We start from the raw sequence: 25,514 nt of genomic DNA, 5'->3' as shown, positions 1-25,514 counted from the left end.
GCCATAACAGCTAGATAAGTTGCTTTTTTTTTATTTCAGCACTTATTTGTTCCCTACACACGTTCAAAATAAAATCTAAAAGTTCATTTTGAATAGTTTTTGATGTCCCTTTAAAAACCGAAGAAGTTTGAAAATGTTTTTTTAAAGAATCGTCGAAATTTTGTGAATATTCTAGAAGCCCCCGAAAAACTCCTGGATTTTTTGAATTATCTGTTCCATCGTGTCCCCTCATTGGCATTTCAAATTTACCGCAAAATTTAATCAATAATTTTAAATAAAACATCCCGATTTTTTTGACGTTTTCGTTATGCTTATCTATTTCCCGCCGACAAGCTTCGCTTAAATGGGTTTTTATGTTAGCCGATCCCAAAATCGTGAGATTACACACATTTTTTAAGTGTTCGACACTTCCCTCGTGTTATTTAATTTTATCGTTTAAATGTTTTAAGTCAATAACTCCTGTTTTATAAATGTCTGGATTAAATTTTCGCGAGTAACTAAAAGATCTACTAGTTGCAGGCTGTGAAATAATTAAATTGGGCGTGAGGCAGCCTAATGCTTTTATAGCGACTTTTTCGGTAAGTTCTAGTCGCGAAAAGTGCAAATTTTGTAAATATTTTACTGAATTCTTTTTTTCTTCCATTTTTAAAAGAAAAAAAAACTTAATATATTTAAATAAAAATTACGAGAAAAAGTTGATTTGAAAAAAGTTTGCTGTTATCAAAATGAAAACGACTCACCGAAGATTTGATGAGGGCTCGTACACAACCAATTAAGAGTAACGAAAACGAATAAAGCTGTGATCGTGCGATTCAACTAATCAAATGTAAGATCAAGCGCGCGAAATCTTAAACAAACTGACAGATGAATGTCGTTTAACAGGCGAAGGCTGCCGACTATCCAGCCCAAAACGCCAGAGTGAGTGAAAGAGAAAGAGCTATCTGCCAGTTGCAAATAGCTCTTTCTCTTTCTCGTTCCGCAACTCCGGGCTGCGTGGCGTTCAGGGCGGCGCTGTAAAACTTTACAGCCAGTACAACAACATTTTAAATCATCTGTCACCATACAAGTTAGTGGGGTCTTCGAAACGGTCAACATTACTTACAATATCACCCTTTTGGATATGGGTGATATTGTAAGTAATATTTACTCTGTCGAAGGCCCCAATAGTTCGTCCATCCAACTAATAAAAAAAATATCATTAATAAATAAAATATTAAATGTATTATTAATATATTTTAGAATTTTATAGGAGGGGCTGCAGCCCGGCAGCCCATTAGGACGAGCCGCCACTGGTGCATGGTAAACGGTACTATGTATATATAATATATATGAGTGGCATATATAATATATAAGGGGTCGAAAAAATAGTGGAAGAAAAATCGAACAAGAGTAAACTGCCACTTCCGGTTGAGGGGTGATTACCAAATTTTATATTCTTGTTATTACGCTTAAACTTCTAGATCTTTGCCGGGTAAGAAAAACTTCATGCTTCATACTAAACATTTCACACAAAATTATTTACGAGTTAACAAATATATTATATAAATCAATCAGTTTATTGAACAAAAACATATAGTGATAAATTAAAAATCTTCACGATATACAAACGATTTCTCGAGAAACGAGAATCTCGAATTTTCATAATAAAATATTCTCGAGAAACGAGAATCTCGAATTTTCATAATAAAATATTCTCGAGAAACGAGTATCAATCTTAAATCGAGAGACGAGATTTAAGATTACGAGATTTTAGACAACCTCTACGCCTGGAATGTTTTCAGAAACATTTTATCCTTGTATTGACAGTGATCGATAACGGTGATTCCCATATTTGAAGAAATGTTGGAGAAATTTGTCAAAATAATGAGATCTTACAAATTTAACAATTACATGAGGATACGCCTATCACAGCTGGAGTCTAATTGCATGTTTAATTGAATATTTAACTAAAGAGACTTAAAGGCACGATTCAGTGTGCCTTTAAGTCTCTTTAGTTAAATATTCAATTTTGTGGCATTATTTTGACAATATGTGGTTTTTAAAACGGTTGCTCATTTATGTACATATATCAAGTGCATCTGGTAACTAGTATTATACATACATATGTATGTTACATGTATCTACAATAGAAATTTGGGATTTGTGGTTTTGTAATTTACTTATAAAGTGCAATAAACCAGACAACCAAATAAAGTGCAGTGCAATTTATTACTCATTAATTCGTCCATTTGCAATCAATGCATTGCCCATATTGCATTATGCGGCTAAAATTCTATCCAGCACTTGTTGCATTCGATTGAATCAAATTTCAAACTGCTCTTTACAACATTTACCGAATTTTGATATGGTATTTAGTATCACACTATAGATGAATAGACGCGTATTTTTTTACATATCAAGCTCTGGCCTTCACGATTGAAGACAATTTTACCACTATAAATTAATATTCAATGATCAGTGAAGTGGCGCCGACCATTATTAAGCAAGAAGTCCTGCATATTTTACAAACATTTCACAGTAAGTATGGCATGTTGTTTTTTTGCCACGTTTAACGAATTTCATTGTATGTACATATATGTTACAGTTGAAGTGTATTTTGTCAGTTGTAATATATTTTGACTAGTTGGAATATATTCTGTCTAACCCACGTAATTTGATTCATATGGAGAATTATGTATGTACATTCCAACTGGTCAAAATATATTACAACTGAAAATACAGTTCAATTATACATACATAAGTTGGTACCAATTTAGATGGAGAGGTCAGGTTTCCGTGAAAACATCACTCGACTAGTAAAGCTAGCAAATATTAACGCATTATTGAATTCTAAAGTATTCGTAAAAACATCAGAACTGTTAAAACTCAACTGTTATATTACATATGTATGTTCAATAAGCGCACATTTTTGAAATTGTATTTGCGCTTGTACATAGAGATACAATTTACTAATTGAATTGTATTTGAATATGAATTACTTGTAACGCCAGTTGGATTATATTAAAATTGAAAATAAACTTTGACTGTAACGTACATATGTATATGTATGTACATATACCAGTTGGATTATCATGGTTGCATATTTATATTGGCAAACGGATTATTTCGCACATTGCAATCGCGCACACGACAATCGGTGCCAATCTTCAGATTATCTGGCACTCTGATAGTTCGCGTGGGTAGCTATCGATGGATGGAATTTTTGGGTACCAGATGTTCCGTGATCGAGATTTTAGTGACGGAATAATCACCAAATCGTTTATATTATAGTTTTATCGTTATTATTTTAGATACATAATATAGTATTAGGTATACCATCTCGACCAGTTAGGTTAACTTTGTGTTGAATATCAGGTTTTTTGTATGTATTTCATAGTCAACACCTTTCTCTTCTACATGCAATGAAATTAGTCTATTAGGCATATGAATTTCGAGTTAATTGGTGATGCCGATGACGTAACTAACGCCATTACGAATTATAGAGGAAGTTTTAGTGGGATCTTAACTTAACTTAACTCAAATAATACCACACACACACACCACCACAATAATTCATATGCATTCCATACGAAAATTTGTATTTTAATTTTAAAAAATTCACTGTAGAGACCCCTGTAATTTATCTAGTTTATACCAATCTACATACATATGTACATATCATAATCATAACTTACAACCATTCGTCATAAATTGCAAGATGAAAGTATTAGCTTTGGGCAACTTTCATCCATATCATTCAACACAATTTCATCCATCTATCTTGTTCTTCCTTGCATCTTTTAACATTCTCTCTGGTACCATTCAACATCCGATATATGGACACTTCTTTAGCCCATCTATCGTCCATTCTTCTAATTACGTGATCCGCCCTTTGCTATTTAAATATATTTACTCTCATCATTACATCACGTTAAAAGTAATGTCACATATTCTATTAGTAAAGCTATGTACTATAGGTACATATGTATATACCAAGCCAATTACTTGCTTTCCTATTCTCAGATAATTAGAAACGAAATTAAGTGATTTTGGTCTTAGGGTCTCTCTCTCTGACTATGAAATTTGTCATAGAGAAATTCTACAAGAGACTTGTCTTGTGACAAATTTCTCCTTCACTAAGTATAATAAATGATATTTCTTTAACTTGAATCAACTCTTATGTGAAAATAGCGTGGGCTAGTCTGTGGGAGCGGAACTTGTGAAAACAATTCGGTCACAGTTATTGGCTGACGTCAGCCCTACAGGTTTCCATACCTTGTTACGTCCACATCAGAATGGCGAACCCGTTCGACATTTGTTTGTGTATATTTGTCGGTCATTTGCGCCAAAGACAAACAAACGACATTCTCATATCTGGGTCTATCGAAAATGGCAGCTGCATCGTTCTGCCCAGTGCGCAGAATAAATATTATGCGTCATTTTTTTTAATTTATCGATCGATGCAATTAATTAATAATAACATTGGCTGCAATTTTTGCATCAAATCAACAGCTAGTAGTCTAGTACTTTATCTTATTTTCTCTCTTTTCCAACATTCCCTCGTCTTCGCCAATTTGCATCAAAATGCAAAAACATACGACGTCTGACTGTCGCAAATTTAAATTACAAATTGTACGTATTATATGAATGCTGTACACGCACGTCTGCCTCATTTGAATATGTATCGATGTATTTTTATTGCTAGCAACATTGTTGAATCTTTTTCAAATATTATTTTAATGCTTTTTTCGTCCCTAGAATTCGCGAAAAATTAGGGTGAGTTTATATTTATTCGCAAATTTGATTTTGTTCTTTTTTTTCTAAATATGTATTATTTTTGTTAAGTCCCCATATTCCCCCCTGGCTACGGCCGTGGTATACATATGTTAGATCCATGAAATAATAGCCCAAGAAATGGTACTGCATAGTAAGAATATTAAATCTGTAGAGATAACATTTATATTTTAGGGTTAGACAATCCATAGTCATAAGTAGAGGTAGGATAGTCACAGTGCTATCCATTGTTCGGCAAACCTTTAACAATGCATTTACAACCTTTGTACAATACACGGCACCCTCAGGCTCCGGTGACTAGTCATAACTTATGACTATTATTAAGTCATAACTAGACATCGGAGAGTGATTAGGGGCATTAGGGCAATGCGCTTTTGGCTCATTATAGCAATTGTCAACTTCGTAGAAATTCTTTTTTTATTATTATTTTCATTCAGTACTGTTGGAACGTGTATTGTTATTTGGGATTGCTGTAATGACTATCTACCCCCTAGTCATAACTATAGCCCGGCGCGACCCTGCACCCCATTGTCCATTTCTATGGTGAACCTTTTTTTCTTACTCTCTAGCTGTGTAGTTTGCCCTCTTTCCTGGAAAAGCACCGTCCTGAGACGATCTCTAGTCATAACTATATGTATACATAGGCTAGGGATCAGTTCGCTATTCTTTTTTTTTAAAAAACCACGCTTTTTTGCTCTCATGCTTTGAACACTAATGTAACGGTCTATTGTTATTTGAAATTGCACCGATTCCTAACTTATGCATGTATGTAAGTCTGGTCATACATAGCACAAGTATACTTTTAGCGAATGTTCGAAATAAATGAAACTCTAAATCAAATATTTAAGTATATTGACATTTTACATACAGTATACACAAACATTGTGTATCTTGCATTGAAATGTGTCGCCAACATTCCAAAAGAGCTATCTTTGCATTCGTTACAAAAATTTTAAAATAATACAGACCAGACGATAAAATATTTTAATTTTAACAATTTGGACACATCTTTGTAAAGTCGCACATTGACCTTTTATCAACGAGAAAAAAAGTGTATTAATTGTTTACAAACACTGTAAAAAATGATAAACTCACAGTAATTGCAATAAAGTGTAGATATGACATCACTATTTTTAAAAATGTTAAGGGTTACTTCAAATCAATTTTCTTCACTGCCTCGGGCTTTTATAAATGTTAATGAGTTTCTAAATTCGAAACATTTATAATCGCGTGTGAGAACAAACGATTTACATTTTACGAGGATAAGCATGTCCAGTTTGAAATCAGTCTATTTTACTTGTGATATTCTGCAGCATTGCGTGAAAATCAATATACATACATATGTATATATCTTCGCAGTCTGTATAAAACGCGTCGGTCCTTTATTTGTTTCGTTTAATCGCCTCATGATATTATGCGATGCCATTGTTCAAGAAACAAGAGCTAATGATGGCTCATGTTCATGAAACCATTGTTAAAATGCAACAAAGACTCATGTTACAATTTTTGATCGTAATATTCAATCGAAGATGAATCAATACACATTCTCATAGTTTGAAATTTATTTTTTATATTTCTATTTCCCTTTTCTGTTATGTTTTCTAATTTTAAATTACTTATTCTAATGTCAAGCATCGTTTGCATATACATATATATGTAGATTATGCAGGTTTTAAAAGTATAGAATTGTTTATTGAAATTGCACTAATAACACTGTTCGACAAATGACGATTTTTTTTTGGTTAAGAGACGAGATATGACTTTTCTTATACATCTATGCCCAGTAAACACGAATCTGGTAATAAAGAATGTTGATTGGCTCGAGATTCGGAGATATATGTATGTGTTTTTTAAATCGCGCGATTTTTCTATATCTTGGTGTTGTTCGGTCGATGTCTCTAAGTCTGTCAAATTCCTGTTCAAAATGAATATTGGAATCTATAGTCGGGTATTTTATCTTTCATTTGTAGTACTTTTCAGCTTTCAAATCTCTCTAAGTAGTCGTCCAGTTCAAATCAAAATTCAAAAGTATGTATTTTTACTTGGGATTTTTACCCATAGACAGTTTTTGGAGGCCGAGAACCCTCTTTTTATTAATTGTCAAATATAAATACCGTTGTGAGGTAAAAGCCCTTTATCTCACGTAATGTGAATTATATATGTATGTATATTAAATTGAAAAAAAAAACACCTATGTATATCAAATGTAAACAATCCAAAACATATAACAATGAAAACACCTTCGTACTGACAGTTTATTTTTGCTAGCCTCTTCTTATTATATTCTTGTTGTAAACAATATTATCGATTATGTATATGCGTTGTTAATTTGTTTGTGTAAAATTGATTTAATTCAAATTACAATCGTACCGATAAATACGACTACAGGTACATACGTAGAATACATTTGTATACATACATATCTCGTATTATATAACGCGCAGATAGGAAACGATACCGTAGACCAGGGGTCCCTAACCTTTTTGGGAAATGGGCCGGTTCGGAATTTCAAAATGTATGGTGGGCCGGATGAAAAATATCTTATTGGAATCCAGTTTGAATAAATTTGCACATGTGTAATAATTTTGCATAAGGAATTTATGCCTAATGTGTACATCGAAAACAACGAATTTTTGGAATTTCGGAACAGCTTAAGTTGGAGAAGACGTTCTGTATCATGGAAAATTCGTAAAAAATAGTATAACAATTTTGTAAAAAATATTTGCACTGCCGCCAGACCATTAAAGTTTGGGAAAATGATGATTTTTACTGATTTTCGAAGTTTTTTTTGTAATTTAAACACCGCTTTAGTAGTGTCTTTTTTATTTACCCTTATCGTATAAACGGGGTAATTTCATATTAAAAACTGTGTTCGAATCAGTCAAAATCTCGAGTTCGAATTTTCGCAAGATTACAAAACTTCATTAATTGTTACTACGTACATAGTAAAAGTAAAAGTACTACGTACTACGTAAAGTACTACGTACATATAAAGTAAAAATCGTACGTAGGATGTTTTTTCATATTGCTAAGATATGAAAAAAATCAGAAACTTTGTCCAGCGTACCTTTAAAGTCAGTATTGGCGCAGCTCCATTCTTATTACCAATGTTCTTTAAACATTCTTTCTCACTTCTACAATTAACTTTTTTTAAATTAGTTTTAAATTATTTTGAATTTTGATCGATTTTGAAAAAGAAAACGTAATTTTTTTCGAAAAAACGGGCCTAGTATACATATGTACATATATTGATGGATATATATGTATATATGTACATATGTACATGTTTGTATATTTTATTTAATGCGATGCTTTCTCTTATTTTAAAGAATCAACTATTTTTACTAATTATTAACATTTAATTTAAATTTAAATGCTGATCGGTTAAGCAAGATCGATATATCGTTTTAATAATTTTGGAAAACATCTATACGCGTATACTACCAAAAATTGATATTTTTTTCCTTAAATGCTTTTACTTATGAATAATCTGGACTAGAATTAATTTTTAAAATAATGATTTTAAATCATCATTTGCTCGAAGATCGATTAATTCCAATCGAAAATATTCTACGTTTAGATCGTTGATATCAATATCAAATGAATTTTGGAAGAAATGTCCGAATACTCGGATAAATCGTCACTTATCCTGATAAAGTGATAAAAGACAATTTTTCAGAGAACTTGAATGTTCACAGTGTGCACGTGCAAAAGATGAACTATACTGCTTTTCCAAAAAGTCGCTTTTTTTTTTGCTCAATTTATAGAATCCCAAACGTTATTTAGGATTCCCTCAAGAGACATTTGGGCTTAACTACCTGGAACCCTGAAAGCCATATTTTTGACCCAAATCGTGAAAGGAATATTTTAAAAATATTTTTTCTCGTGTAAAATTTCTCAATCTGGTCAAAAGAGCCGAGGGCCGGATGAAAAGTGCTCGCGGACCGAAACCGGCCCGCGGGCTGTAGGTTAGAGACCCCTGCCGTAGACAAAAAAAGTATTAAACATAGGACATTGAAACTTATAAAAAACGACGTAAATAGATAAAATAATCAAACATTTCAAATAAATTCAAATATGTACTGTGCTTAAATTATACTACTTTCATTTAATATGCGCAATTCAATATTAAATTTAAATTGCGCTCAGCGTACGCGAGGAATTCACCAGTATATAAATATTCAATGCAAATTTGCGAATCAATTTATAGCATAAACCATCTGTCGCACGTTTTATATAAGTAATATGGGTCATATTAATTTAGTCTATGCGTATCCTAACTTTTACGTAAGTGCACTTGTAGTATATATGTATGTAAGTAAGTACAATGTGTCTAAATACTAAATCTTAGCTGAAATCATAAAATCTTATTATAATGAAACTATTTGTTTTGAAATTATAGTTTTATATTTCCCAAAACAACATTAGTTACTTACAAATTTTTTGGCCGTAATAAAATGACGCGCATAAATAACGAGATTGGGTAGGACGTGGTCGCATATCGCGCGATAAAACACGGATATATTTTTTTAAGTATTTAATAAATGCGTAAACATATCCATTGCACTTGCTAGCGTCGTTATGTTAATTTGAATATTCACTTTATTATAAAAAATATTTAAATTATGTAAATTACATAATTTGTGAGCATTATATTGTTAATGGACGGTAGTACCCCCCCCACTTTCCAGTGTACCTCACACTTGCCGTTTCCACTTCCCCTCCCCTCCACGTCGGCCAGCTGTGCTTACTAAACATCCACGTTTCAAAACATAACCTAAACGCAAGCTCGGTTTGTTTATGTTTACAAAAGGAAAAAAATGTCGACGAATAGCGAAAAATCTTCAGCATATTGTCGACCATATATTATCGCGTTATTTAAAGTGACGCAATAGTAGATTTCGGCTTTGAGTGTGTGCGAAATGCGCAATGTTTTCCACGAATATGGCGACCGGCCGACCACGTGCTCGTTTATTTTGATCGTGCGAAAGCATGATGGTCGTAAACGACGTTTTGCTAGGTTGCTTTTCTCGCTATTTTCATAATGGATTTGAGAGAATTTTGACGTTTGCAAGAATTTGAATTATGATTATCGAAAGATGAAAATATTATTATGTATAGGTTAGCTGTCAAGACCTTATATTTGGCTTGCGTACGTCGGTGGGGTGACTTTGTGTACGTGCGGCAGTGACTGTCAAAAGATTGTGTTGCAGTACCTCATTTGACCTGAAAATTATCTTACATTTGCAATTAAAACTCATTTTTTAACTTAAAATTATTTTTAAATGATCAATAAATGTGCATTAAGCAAAATAGAAGAAAATAAGATATGTATTATTATTATTTTATTTTTTATTTTTTTATTTTTATTTTATTTCATACCAGGAAGGCATTACAGGTAAACCCCAATGCGCCTTCCTGGCCAAATTACAAACAATACAGCATTTTTTATTATATAAGTCGCTAAATTACGAGACACTGACTTAAACTCGACAATTAACGAGACATCTATGAATTGTACATACATTTTTATTGTAATATTTACATTAATCATACTCAAATAGTGGTGACATAGTGGGTAGGAAGGATTTTTAGCTAATTTTTAATCGGGAATCGTTTCAACAATGAAATCAGAGAAAATTGGCAAACTCTGATAGGAAACGATCAACCAGGAGTCACAAATCCTGGTCTGACCAGCAGCATTACAGATATACTCAGAAAAATTCTTTTCAATCGAGGTCAGCTCAAGGGATCGAACTCGGCGCCTCTCAGTGTTAAGCAGAAGCTTAACGACCGAGCCACGCTGCTGGCTGGATTATATAATTTTAACTGGATAATATCAAAATATATTTATGCAAAATAAAAATAAAAATATTTTTCAATCATCTTTTTTATTCTGTTGAAAATTTTAAATTACTTCATCCAACGTTTCAATAGTTAAATGACGATACAAAAGTTTGCAAAATCAAAATTAAACAATGCAATTGTAAGCTTTGTTTAAAAAAAATGTCACCCAACGAACAATGGAGATAATACGAAAAGGCGATAATGATTAAACAAAATTAAACATAATAATAAATAAACCATAAAAGAATAGACTTATTATGAAACGAATTTTCAAAGAGGTTTTATTTATATATGTACTTCATAACACAAAGTCAAAAATTTTAATTGAAATAAAACAAAAACACGCCGGTAAAGGTCTGTTCATACTTAACAGCACTGCACGGCTTCAGCACTGCACGACTCCGTTTCAAATATGTCATTTTATTACATTTCTATTCATATCTACCTACACGTCGCGGTCACGTCACGTTTACCGCACTTTGGCCGAGTGCAAGGCAAAATCGGCTTACTTATACATTACAGGCCATGACGATACGGCGCAATATTGCTTACGTCGTATTGTCGAGTACTTACAATATTAATGCATACACGTGCATTCGTAGCTACGCGTCAGAATACAAATCAACAAAAATGTTTCGGCGTTTATCGAACGAAAAATGATGTATAATCGCGTTGTTGTTGGAAGAAGAAGCTCAAGAAGGCAATAAAAAAGCACGGAGGCGTTTTGATGTGCATCCCATGTTAAAAAATAGAAAAACCGAAGGAGAGTTTTGGACACTGTGGATGATGGACAAATTTTTTTTAAATTTTTCCGTAAAAAATTTTTTTTTATTACATTAAAAAAGCTATAAGAAAAATTACACCTTATCACTTAATCACACTTTATTAAAGCTATAAGAAAAGTCACACCTTGTTTATTCATTCTCCTTGATAGTAGGCTCACTTTTCTAATAGAAATAAAATAAGCGTATATGCTAAAGCATATACGCTTACTATTAGTCAGAATACCTATTAACTAAGCTAATTGAAATTAAGTACTTATAGTTTAAAAGCTTTTAAGTACTTCAGACATTTTTTTAGTTCGAATTGTTATCATTAGAGGTAGGACCGGAAGCGTGCCGTTTATTGTTCAATTGTTGTAAATCCTTTGTAAAAAAGGTTCGGCAAACCTTTAACAATGCATTTACAACATTTGAACAATAGACAGCCCCCTCAGGGTCCGGGCTTTAGACTGATCATGTGAAAGAGGGCAAACTACAAAGCTAGAGAGCAAAAATAAAAAGGTCGACCATAGAATTAAGAGGGCTGGACAGCAGCACCTTGTCCATACAAACGTACTATACTTCTCCCTTCCTCAATTATGGCACTAGAGAAATTAGTTTTTAATATGCTATGGATATCCACCATTGGGGTGCATCTATCGTTTTATTTTTTTGATTAATTATTTTTTATAGGACATAGGAGCCGCCAAACATCTATAAAATCGCCTCTTTTTTACACCCACGAAACGGGTCCAGCGTGCTTATTTAACGGTCGATTTTAAAAAAAATACGCCGATAGATGCACAGAAACTATCTTTCTCATACCGATGATGATTTTTTTTTTAAATTGGTCTAGTTTTGGAGGTGAAAATAGTAGAATACGAAACCTCGATTTTGTCAATTTAAAATACGTTTTATCTGGTCGAAGCGAAACTGTCGCATTCACTCAATATATATATATTGATATATATTGTCGCATTCACTCAATATATACATACACTCAATATATATATCGAAGAAAGGAACGGTAACAAAATTAAGGTTTCGGGTGTACAGCCCTCTTAACGACAATGGTGGGCCCATTTTTGCACTGATGTTCTAATTTTTAATTAAATTTACAGGCACGCCTAAAAATACTTTCAGCAGTTATAAAATGAAATTGAAATTATATAGTAACTGTTCACGCTCGTTTATCTGAGCCCGACATGGAAGGGGCCCCCTGAGTGGGTACCGCGAGCCACAGTTGATTCGCTCGCAGAGAAGCAGTTCCCCGTATATATTATCGAACGGCCTCGACGACTACGCAGTTGCCAGTTGCCAGTTGTCGTTGGTGGTAGCGGTTGCGGTTGCGGTTGCGGTTGCAGTTCGGTCAAATCTGGTCGCCTGTCGTCTGTCGCTGGTCGTTCGCTCGATTCCTACTTATCTCGAGTTACGCAACTGCGACCGCGTGTTAACGCACTGCCAACTCGATCCTCACTTTTCGTTGTAGAAAATTAGCCTCGCCTCGAATTCGGCACGTTTTAGTGCTTCATCCCTTCCGAAAAAGTATTTCCGCGACAATGTCGGCGTCTCCCATAGCCAGACAGGTCACCCAGAGCCAGGTCATCCCCTCGAGGAGGATGCTGGTCACCGACCCGTCTCAATTGCCCGACGTCTACTCCAGCACGCCGGGAGGAACCCTCTACTCCACCACTCCTGGAGGTGAGTTTTGCCAAAGAAAAACTCCAAAATTCCTACGCCGATAAATTCCTCTCCGAGTGTTTATTTTACGCGTGTTTACAGCGCTGGCGAACAAACACGGAGAAAAAAACCGGTACGCGAATGTCTCGGCTAGTGCGCAGTCGTTCTTTCGCGTATTTCTTTATTTTATAAGATTTTAATACATGTATGTTTAGTTATTTTGAAACGTTCTAAAATTATTGTGCACACCATGCGAGCGACGAATATAAATAGTTTTAGTAAATATAGCTTGTAGCCGGTGCGTGTGTTTGTGTTACTATGCAAGGCGAAAGCTCGCCTACTAAAATTTGCACAATTTATTATTCATTTTTCAAAATGTGCCAGTGTAAGCTGATGATAATTTGTTTCGCGTTGACTGTCGATGCGAAAATGCGAGGTCGCTGAGAAGTTGTTTGGGTGTATTTAAATTACATATTATATTTTGGTTTTATAGTCGTGCCGGTGCGTTCTGCGGCTTTGTTTTAATTGTATAAAAGCATTTCCGTCAGTGTTCGTTATCAGTTTAATAATTTGTTTTGATTGTGATCTGCATAATAAAAAAATATATAGAATGCATTATTTATTTACCATTTTGGAATCGACGATTCGATTCGGTCATTCTTGCGTAAACCTTGATCTGTCGAATTTTTTTATTGTAAGCTACGTTGCCGCTCCGCACGAGTAGTTTTCTCTCATTCGATGCCTAATTAATTTTTACAATATTAAACACCACAGACCCATTCACATTCTGAAAGGTACATCTATTCTACAATTTACTAAAAGTTAATAAGAATTACTACAGTTCGACTGTAAATAAATTAGTAAATAGACGCATGCTATTTTCCAAGGCCGCATGCTCGCCGGTTTTTAACCCCACTCGAACAACTGTTGTAATGTCGTCATAATTATAGCTGACCTACAAATGTGCGAGATTATATAAATGTGTAATGTTATTGAAGTTGTCCGTTAATATTTCAATTCCGCTGTGTTTTAGAAATTTGTTCAGATTCGTCGAAGGTGAATGTATTGGAGATTCATGAATTTTAGACCGATTCATGAAATGGCGATTCGCTTGCATTTATTCAGAAACAAAGAAATGTGTTTTAGTTCACGCTTTGCTCTCAGGTCACGGTCAGTGAACGTTCAAGGTTACTCTGAAAGTGAAATGGCGAAAGTCGCACATCTTCCAGTTTTCTTGCCGGCTTTTGTTTCCTGCTTCTATTCGTTTTTCGTAAAAATAGATTATTATGTTATATGTACAAGTACATACAGTGATACATTGCTTTTATCTCATCAGGTCGTATTTTATTTCAAAATTCACTTAAGTAAAAGGGACATATTTCCCCCCCACGAAATAACCCATGAATGTACCCAAAATACATATGCATAAGATTTTTACAATTTCATGTATGTATTTTCTTATCGATTTAAACCTGATCAGCAGAATTTGTAAAATACTGTATGTAAAACGTTTTCTTCCTCATTTAAATACACATTTTTATTTCAAGTCTTCAATAACAATAATGTATTATACATATTTAGATTGTGGTCTAAATATAATATAAATATGTTAACCTTATCGATGCCATTTCTCTGCCCTTCTGATGCTTTTTAGTCGAGAGTGGGCTACGTGCTGCCTTGCAAATACGCGTTGCCTTATGTTTGTTTATTTTACCTTGTGACTAATATGTACTTACCATTAGTTTGGTTCATTGTAATTTGTATTGATTACAGGATTTTGAATTTCATTATTACATTTTTTTTCGAAAATCAATTCTACTAGCAAATTGTTTTTTCCATTTTAAATTCTTATTTCATTTTTCTGGGATAAGATTCTTTAAATTTTGAATACACGTTCATGCTTTGTTGAACGATAAAAATAATGACATGTGTGGGTACTACAGTATTGTTTGTATTTGGCGTCAACTGTTGTAAAACGTCTGCGGGATGGATGAGTCGCCTTTATTCTTAATTGAACTCGTTTACAGTATAAAACTTTAATTATGGCACCCAAGTCAACACCAGTCTTTTTTTTCTTTGTGCAATCGAAATGAAAAGTTTTTTTGTTAATTTTATCATTGCTATAATTGCCGAGGCAATCTTAAAAAATATGCATTTTAAAAAATTTCGTAATAGATTACTGTAACATTGTGATGTCTGTTGCGTTTTGCTGTCTGATCGCATCAACATGGCCGACTACCTGTCTTCGTCGATGTTACGGCGTTGCCATGTTTCGTCTGCATCGAAAGTGCACTGACATTAACGCCTACGTGTATAATATAATATCAATGATAAGTCCGACGTGTAACTACTCGCGAGGTCCATTGTACGTGCTTCGAATCCCATTGATAATTTTTTTTAATTTAAAATTGTTGATACTCGATGTGCGCATAGTTTATATCTGCGCCCGATTAAGGTTTGACGCATGTTATTGTTCATATCGAGCAAGCGATTTTCCACCTTACAACCCTAATGTCAGGTGCTATATTTGTCTGTACATCAAATGTGAACTTAATAAACCTTGGATTTCATGCAATTTTGGTTATTCAGACAAGGGATATCGCATTTAGAAGGTCTATTTTCGTTCGAGCTTCGTTCCTGACCTACCAATACATTTACTTGGGTGAAGTAGCGCAGGCGAATTTAATCCGTACGTGTAGATCGATAGGTGTTTCTTTTGTCATCGTTCTGAATGCTACATATGCTCATATGATATGTATGTATATACATGCATAAGTCTGTTTATATATACACGCCAATTTGATTTTCCTAACATCTTTTGTTCTGTTTGTATTCCAATCCCCATTAGTTGAATTTTTCCAAAGATATTTCCAAATATTTGATATTGCGTTGTGACTAATGCCGTATTAGAAGCCTTAACCAAAAACGTTCAGACAATGGGGAGACCTTTGATAACAATTATGATCGATGAAAGTGTATACGCGATTTTTAATTCCAAAATTTTTATTTCTTTTGGTTAACCTTTGTGTAGAAACAAATTATGCCAACAAGTAGTAAATCGTTTTCAACGAGCTTTTATTTTATTTAAATATAGGTATATATGGGATAATCGAGAGTATACTGTCTATAATAGTCTACAATTTTTTATTATTATTTACCTTTGTTTTGAAAATCCATCTTTTTTATTATACTATGTTTTAATTTGACTCATTAAATAATCTCGTAAAATTGATACAAATAACTAACATGGAAAAGTACAGTTTTTATAGATATCTCTACAAAGGGAAATTTTTTAGACAATAGTAAATAGTAGATCATATTTATAATATCGCTGTTCTGTGTGTCTGTGTATCTGCGATAACGCTCGCCGTACTGTAATAGTCGTTTCGATTCGACATACATACATATGTGCGGCATATTTAACGCTTTCGTATATTTAACATGCGGCATATTTAACACTTCAAAATTACTTGCGCCTCGCGTGGGACACCAATTATCGATGCATTTCATGAACATTTAAAACATAGATAAACCATCACTGAAACCCACAACTATCGTATATCGCTTATAGTCGCTTCTACTTCGCCAGAAGGCCACCGGTCGCCGTTGCGAATGGTCGTGCTTGGTGATCGTGGTCATATCGTATTTGATTTGATGTTTGATTTCAGCATAGGAAGTGGGGGGCGTACAAATTCGTAATTTTAATTTCTAATTTCTAAATAAGATACATTAATTTTGGTGAATAATTTGATTTTTGCGATACATCGACTTGGAGTACATACATATTATAAACATCAACTAGTAGTAAAAGTAATAATAATCATAAGCAGTTGTTCTAACTTTTTTATTTATACAAAAAATCGTATGTATTGTCGTGAAAAACAACTGAAAAACACTATTGTGAAAAACAACTGAAATACACTGTTGTGATGTGTAGGCATACCAACTTACTTTTTCACTCGCGCCTGTAAGCACAGACTTGTCGGGCGCAGTAAACATGTATATGTACATACATATCAGTGGCGGGCGGTGACTTTTCAAACAAGGGATGCTGTCCCTTGTTTGAAAAAAAAAACCGACCAATTTATTTTTTAAAATTTAATTTTATTCTTCGTTCCTTTTTACAAAATTCATCGATAACCGCATCATAGAATTTTTTATTGTTTTTTAAATTTGACATTATTTTCTTTTCGATTGCAATTAAAGCAAGACCAGAGAGTCTTTCTTCACTTTGACTACTTCTGGTGAACGTTTTAATTCTTTTCATAGTCGAAAATGATCGTTCAGCCGATGCGCTCGTGGAAGGTATCGTACAAATTAATTGTATTAAACTAAATACTTGTTCCAAAACGTCTATTAGATCATCTTTCACAATTAATTCCTTTACGTCATTTATAGATTTCAAATGAAAATCTTGCGTTGAGTACATGTAAATTAATTCGCTTTTTAATTTCATAAAATCAAAGTATTTTCCATAAGTTAGGTGGAGTGATTTAAATAGGAAATCTGGAAAATTATTTTCATATTCTTTAAATTTTTTGACGTTAAAAAATTCGAGAAATTTTAAATTTTCGATATCTCGAAATCGATTGGTTGTATTTACTGAAAGAGTTTCTAAAATTTCAGAATAGTGAAGTTTATACGTTGTTTTCACATCTTCTTCACATTCAGCATATTTTCTTTTTCTATTAAAATTTTTAGTTATTACTTTGTTCCACAATGAATCAAAATCGTCTTTTTTGTTATCTAAATATTTTACAAATTTTTTAATTTCACTTACGCAATACGATATGTCAAAGGTTTTTTTTTGTAAAATTTCAAATAAAAAATCTGCCGAATTAAATATTGCAGAAAATAAATGCAAATTGAAATTGAATTCAAACTCTTTTAAATAACGATGAAGGACTTCAGCATTTATGACAGCATCAGTATCCCATTCGTCTTCGTCATTAATTATTTGATTAAATATTTCCATTAATTCTGTTTGATATTCTAATATCATATTTAAAATTTTGCTATTGTAGTTCCATCGTGTAGGGGCAGCAGTGGGAAATCGTTTTTTTATTTGACAATCGAGAAGGGAAATTCTTCTTGAAGACTTACAAAAAAAAGTTGAAAATGACAACATACGGCTGAAAAAACGTTTGCATCCGGATATATGTTTAACAGATTGCGACAAAACTAAATTCAATCTGTGAGCGTAACAATGGACAAATAAAGAATTAGGACAAATATCTCGAATTTTTCGTTGCACTCCATTATGCTCCCCGGACATTACAGCCGCTCCATCGTACGTTTGTGCAATTAATTTGTCCAAACAACCAAATTCTTCCAAGGTCTCACGTATGTGCTGAAAAAGAGCATTAGCTGTTCTATTGGGACTAACATCGACAAATCCAACAAATCTCTCCTGAATTTCATTATTTTCATCTACATATCTAAAAATAGTAGATAGCTGAGCTTTGCGACTGATATCTGTAGATTCGTCCACAATTATGGAAACAAATTTTGATGCACGTATTTCAGTTTTAATCTCATCTAGCAAGACTTTTGATATTGCGGATACCAAGTCATTTTGTATATGGTTCGATAGTCCAGTAAACACCGTAGAGTTATCTAAATGAGTTTTCAATTTTATGTCTGATTCACTCAACAGATACAGCAATTCAATATAATTCCCTCTATTTTCCGATTCCTGGTGCTCAAAATGTCCTCGTAAAGGTTGTTCTTGTTTTGCTAAAAAACAGATCGCGCTTATTAATTTCGACAAAATGTATCTATTTGCAGTAACTTCTTTGTTGTGCATTTCAATATTTGCTTTAAATTGAGCACTTAAAAAATTTTCTATACGAGGTCCCTTTCCAAATTTTTTAAATTGAGCAGCAGAACATATGTGAGCTTGAGAACATTCATGTCTCTTGCGCGATTTACTTAAATTGTTTAGGTCAGAAAATCCAAATTTACTCCAGACATTCACTTCTTGAGAAAATAAAATACATGGCCAACAGAATAATTTCGTTAAGTGAGCACATCCACAAATCCATGAAATTTTTTCGTATGTTTCTGTGTTAAAATACCTTTTAAATGTTTTTGTTTTAGACTGAATATTTAATATTGGTGTGGGTTTGGGGCTCTTAACAATAATCTCCTTTTCATTAAATGGGAGAGAAGCAAATCTTCTTTTCAGCACATTTTCAATTAAACAATTGCAATTATTATTGATCTCGACGACAAGTCCACTCTCATTGTTATTTTCGATATCCATATTAAAGGCAATAATGAAAACTCGTAAGTAGTGGAACAGTAAACTAAAAATAAAGTTAGACGAAACTAATTTAAATGAAAACTTAATTCAAAAGTAAAAAATAACCAACTTACAGTATAAATGATTAACTTCGTCTAAAGAAATGAATCGGCTAGCTTTTTGATAAATAACTTGGGACGTAGCGTGCGGAAATATCGATCAACAGCGGCTTCCAAGTGAAACTCAATAGATAAGCAAACAGAGAAACCGAATCCACCGTAGAGGTTAAACAAGTGTCAACGCGTCCGCGCGAATATGACAGCCTCATTGTGCGCATGCGCAAATGGGATCGGTCGCGACTCCGAATCCATGACGCGCGCGCACTTCACTCAGCGTCTACTCGCCAGCGTCACTCGCCTGTGGCCGGCCTATGCGAATGCGGCCTATGCGAATCCTTAATAAAAATTATCAAAAGATCCTATATAATGCATCATGTAACAAAAAACACGTGATATGTGAAATATATATCATATACTACATCATAATGTATTTGCTGACGACGTTAAACTATTCTTTGCTGTTAAGGATGAGAGGCAAGCCTCTCTCCTTCAAGCTGATATTAACGCTGTTTTAGAGTTCAGTTCCAGTTTAGGGCTTGAACTGAATACTAGTAAATGTGCTATTATGAGTTATGGACGTGCGAATTCGCTCTATTGTCACGGATATTCCATTGGATCCGTATTGTTGAAGCGCGTGGAATCAATGGTCGACTTGGGTATCACTTTTGATCCTCAATTCACCTTTCACAACCACATCAAGACAATCGCTGACGTTTCCTTTCGTCGACTTGGATTTGTCTTGAGATATGCTAGATTATTCTCCAACCCCTTGTCTTCTCGCTTGCTTTTCAACTCGCTTGTTAGAAGTAAGCTAGAGTATAATGCAATTGTGTGGAATCCGCACGAAGCAAACTACTCTCTTATTATAGAAAAAGTGCAAAAAGCATTTCTTCGTTTTCTTTATAAGAAAGAGTATGGGTACTACCCATATCTCTATCCTACTCCTTTCCTTTTGGGCATGCTTGGGTATAATTCCCTTGAACTTCGGAGAAACTTCTCGTTAATTCGTTTCGTTCTCCAGCTATTGCGTGGTAATACGTCATGCCCGTTGTTGCTGGAACAGTTGGGACTTTATGTCCCTAATAATTATGTGCGTGGTAGACATCATCATTTAATGGTTGTACCTGCTGCTCGCACAGTTCTTTTTCGAATGGCTCCTATTCCAAGAGCTATTCGACTTCTCAATGAAATCGTTGCTGCTGTCCCTGAATGTGATATTTTCCACCTTGGGGAGCGTAGATTGTCGGATATTATCTTAACATATTTATCTGGTAACCTGCGCTCATCATTACTTTCTTAATTTGAATGTGATGAATGAGTGGAATCTTAATCTACTCTCTTCCATTTGGGCCTCGCTGTGATTTTATTTTTTATTCATATTTTGTTTTATTTTATTTTATTTTTTCTTTCTCTTTTGTACATTTTTATATACTATTTTAATTTTGATCAGTGTAAACAAAGAATGGGATTTATGGATTTTATTTTTAATTTTTACACTTTTGTTATTTTTTTTTTCTCTCTGAATGATGTATTATTTTCCTTTTGTTACTTTTTTTGTAATTTTATTTTACCATGTTTTCTGCTTTTGCTTTTTTCCTTTATTTACAGTTTACTTGTTTTTATATCATGTTTTTATATATTTTTCAAATGTAGGCCATTGTGGCGCATTAGGTTCTTCCTGTAATGCCACAATGGTCCAAAACTATTAAATAAATAAATAAATAAATAAATAAATAAATAAATAATCACGTACATCACTAAGAATACATCGAAGCGAAATTCAAATATTTATTAAAAATACTCTTGGCTTTTTAAAGTTATAGGGGATGCGCCGCATCCACCGCATCCATGGACCGCACGCCACTGATACATATATACAAAAAACAAGTGGACGGTTCGTTACAAACGGTTTCGCGACAACTGGCTCACGGACTCAACGGTGTTACGCGCACAAAAATTCACTCACGCGACAAAAGCCCACAACAGTTATTTTGACAAATCTGCGGATTTTCAAAAGCATTTGTTTAGTTTGTAGTACCGGTAGTTCCAAAGGCTTGTTTTCGGTCAAATACTGATACCACCAGTATCGGCACATTCGGTAATGCCCGTGAGCCAGTTGTCGCGTGATTGAAATTTTGTGCGCGTAACACCGCACGCACACACGGAAACACGCACGTACGCACGTACGGACGCACGCACACACACATTGAAATCGAAATCGAAATCGCACGCACGCACGCACACACACATCGAAATCGAAATCGCACGCACGCACGCACACACACACATTGAAATCGCACGCACGCACGCACGCACACACACACATTGAAATCGCACGCACGCACGCACGCACACACACACACATCGAAATCGAAATCGCACGCACGCACGGACGGACGAACGCACGCATGCACGCATGGATGCACGCACACGCACACATCGAAATCAAAATCGCACGCATGCATGTACACACACACATCGAAATCGTAGCACGCACGCACGGATGGACGGACGCACGCAAATACACACGCACGCACGCACGGATGCATGCACGCACACACGCACGGACGGACGCACGTACACACGCATGGATGCACGCACACACGCACGGACGACTGCAATTGCAGTCGTGTCCCACGAGCATACAAAAAAATGACTGCAATTGCAGTCGTGTCCACCAAAGTGTTAATAAGTAATGGTAAATTGTATTGAGTTTATGACAATAAACATTTGAGTCATCTAGTTCCAAAACCCGGTAGAAGCATTTCACTCATTTGTTGGTAAACGCAGTTTTTCTGCCACAACTTTATTTAGTGGATTTCATTAACAAAGTTTTATTTTAATGGAAGATATACGATTTTAAGTTATTTTGCAATTCAGTTTTTTGGAAAATTTTTGAGATTTAATGAAATATTAAGACTTGAAAACGATTTTGCCGGTGTTTGTTCCCGAGTTGTCCTTTCACGGCGATTCCGTTCTTTTGCTCACGATTTCTTTCAGATTGCTTTCTTTCTTGTATCTCCATCTTTGGTTTCTTCCATACTTCGAGACAGATTGTCCATGATAACAGCAATTACGAAGGAAATGCGGAATGACAGTTGCACCTAGGTAACCAGCCGAAATGACCGCCATCTTGCCATATGCAGTGTTCTGTTTGGCTGTCGGCAGTTTTGCCGTTAATTCGAATAAACAGAAAGAATTTTTGCCGTTCTTTGGAACAAAACAAGATTTTAAATATTTTTTTTTAGTCATTTAACTTGGTTTTAGAATGAAATCAAGTGTACAGTATTGTGTGAAAATATTCCTAGAATCGGAATACATTTTTATCTCAGTTTTGACCAAATATGCAGATACCGGGTTTTGGAACTAGACGACTCATTTGTCTGTGAGACATTTTACGATCTGATATCTTATCAACGTCTGAATGTCTATTTATTATTATTAAGCCTTGTAATGTATTATCGTGTTATACTTATATTTTACAGTTATTTGATATGTAGAGTTAAGTGGAGATTCAAAAAATTAATTTTTGGTTTTAATTTAATTTCAGGTACACGCATAGTATACGAGCGTGCGTTTATGATGAACCTTCGTAATTCTCCGATCTCAAAAACCCCACCGCGGTGCTCACTGCCCGCCGGTTTGATGAGAGGAGCACCTTCGTCTCCACCGTCAGCATTGAGTGCACCGGCTGTGGCTCACGCTCCGGTGATTGAAGATCCGCACCTCGACGAGCAGTTCGATATGGAACTGTAAACATTTCTCTCACAACTTAAAAGTATGCGTTATCCTACGCTTTGTCGAAATGCTCTCAATTGTGTTTGCATTTTCACTCTCGATACTATTATATGAATACGATAGATTTCACTCCACAGTTTTCGTTTTTATGTTCGTTTAAAAAAAAACTTCAAGTTTTGTTATTGTTCCCGTTACTTTGTGACTGAAATGATATTTATATTGTTAGTATATATGTATATCAGAGAATGATTTTGTAAACCGAAACAAAGGAAAATATAATGAGTTTTTTTTTTGTATTTCTTACATTCTCAATGTATTGAAAAGTAGTCACTTCTCTAGTACTATTTTTCACTATCATTCCACGGTTCTTATGGTGTGTTATCGATGATGAACATGACCACAAACATAAAGTTCCAATCCAAGAATGTGAAGTACAAATTATTGGACAATTTATGCATTTTACAGTGCTGATACTAAAGACTTTAGTCTCTTAAATCAATAAGATAAAAAAAATGTAGACAGAAAACAAGATACTTTGATATAATGTTCGATTTGTTGATTTTAATATTTTTGTTAACAATAAATAGCTTAGGAATTGTCTGCATAAATATAATAATTTTTAATACTCTTGGTAATTGTAAACGATGTTTGCATTTGTTTTTGCCATTGCAAATATGCCGTTATATATTAAAAAAAATGTTTCGCAAACGTCCAGAGTTGTTTTCCGAATTATTTTGTAAAATACATAAGTATTTTGGCTTAATGTTACATAGAATTTTCTAAAACATTCTTATGAATCTTATAAACAATAAAATATAGATGCAATATTATTGTCCTGAGAATAGTTAACACATTAAAATATGGAATCGTAAGCCAATTATATGACAATTCTGTTTACAAAAATATGCTTTGTGATAAAATTAGATATTTTATCGTATAAATGGATATTTAAAGAATCCTAAAAATATACATATTGTATGTATCAACAGCTAAATTGGAAATTACGATATACAAATTCTTAATGATCATCAGTAAATATCCCTGGGATCTGTATTTAGATAACTGTTTATAATCATTGGTTTTTGGAATATTAGATTAACACTTGATATAATGTTTTCAAATAGATTTTGCGCCATTGGATGTAGAAAATATTGAATTATAGTATCTATAAATGTTTTAGATAATTCGTATATATTCAAAGTTATGAATTATTAATTTTTTATCCAAAATTATTAATTGTTGTACCGTTATATAGAGTTTAATTTTTCTAATATTAGAAAGATGATTAATATTTGTGATTTTTTTTGTAAAATTCTGACTACATGTAAAAGATTTTAAGTTATTACAATTACTTAAAATTTCACCTATGACTACAGAAGTGTATTCTATACTGTTTGCAAAAAATCATGGATTTAAAAATATTTATGAACGAGTTATTCGCATTACAATTATCTGTAATTATTAAATTTGGTAAGCGTAAGCTGCTCGTCCTAACATCAAAATATTATATAAGAATTTACATATGTTCATCGTATTTTGTTTTCGAGTAATGCATTTACATATTCACTGTCCAGCTTTAAATGTAGGCTTTATCGCAAGACTTTAAAAGTAATTGTACATATATATGTTTGACTAGTCCATTTTTCACTATCGCATTTTAATATCACTAAACTACTTCGTTTGTATTTATTCATCTAATGCAAAAAAAAATCCTTGACAAAAATACAATAGTTGTGCTTTCAAACATTTTGTAAAGGACACATTCATTTTTTAGAATCAACTTTAAATTTACAGTTTTTATTTGAAGATTCGACAAGAAAATTTTTACGCTTATTTAAATTTATAGAAGCTTTTTGGAGTCCACATTTGAGAGCAAGATGATAGATCGATCTTTCTTTTACAACTTGAATTTTGTGATAAATATATGTGTATATATACTAAGTATTCTAAGATTATAAGCTTGTCTAGGTTTAAGTGGTGAATGATTTATATATTCAAAAAGCCATTGGAGTTTCTTTCCTTTTGTAAATGAACTCTGTTTAAGAATATGTTGTATGGAGTATTTTTTATGATTCTGAGGATGAGTAAATTATACTTTTTTTCATTCTCTTGTGAATTTCAAAATCGCAATTTTGATGCAATAATTTTATTGTATATTATTTATATACATACTGGTGCCAATAAAACAAATTCATACAGTCGACTATCTTTTTATTTCTAATAAAAATTCGATGAAAGATATTGGGGAATAAAAAATTGTGCATACATATGCCCAACGTAATTTAATTTTAGAGAAACACATTTTAATTATGTATGTTTTCAGTAAATATTTATTTTATTATAATTAGATAG

General features: G+C 33.6%; 1 protein-coding gene across 1 annotated transcript; it reads left to right on the top strand.

The window, feature by feature from the left end:
• The first annotated feature begins 11,717 nt into the window (after positions 1–11,717).
• Thor (eukaryotic translation initiation factor 4E binding protein thor) lies at positions 11,718–25,366 on the top strand. Its single transcript, XM_077444389.1, has 2 exons — positions 11,718–13,082; positions 22,975–25,366. Exons 1-2 carry the CDS (start codon positions 12,941–12,943, stop codon positions 23,178–23,180), a joined length of 348 nt encoding a protein of 115 aa, XP_077300515.1. The 5' UTR covers positions 11,718–12,940; the 3' UTR covers positions 23,181–25,366.
• Positions 25,367–25,514: the final 148 nt, after the last annotated feature.

This window comes from Arctopsyche grandis, chromosome 13, assembly GCF_051622035.1.
Source record: "Arctopsyche grandis isolate Sample6627 chromosome 13, ASM5162203v2, whole genome shotgun sequence".
In the NCBI taxonomy this organism is placed as follows: domain Eukaryota; kingdom Metazoa; phylum Arthropoda; class Insecta; order Trichoptera; family Hydropsychidae; genus Arctopsyche; species Arctopsyche grandis.
Note: the sequence above shows the minus strand (reverse complement) of the source record. Positions and strands in the feature narration are given on the sequence as shown.

Coding starts and splice junctions, on each gene's coding strand:
- Thor (XM_077444389.1), top strand. CDS start 12,941: ATGTCGGCGTCTCCCATAGCCAGACAGGTCACCCAGAGCCAGGTCATC. Junction 13,083..22,974: donor CTACTCCACCACTCCTGGAG/GTGAGTTTTGCC, acceptor ATTTAATTTCAG/GTACACGCATAGTATACGAG.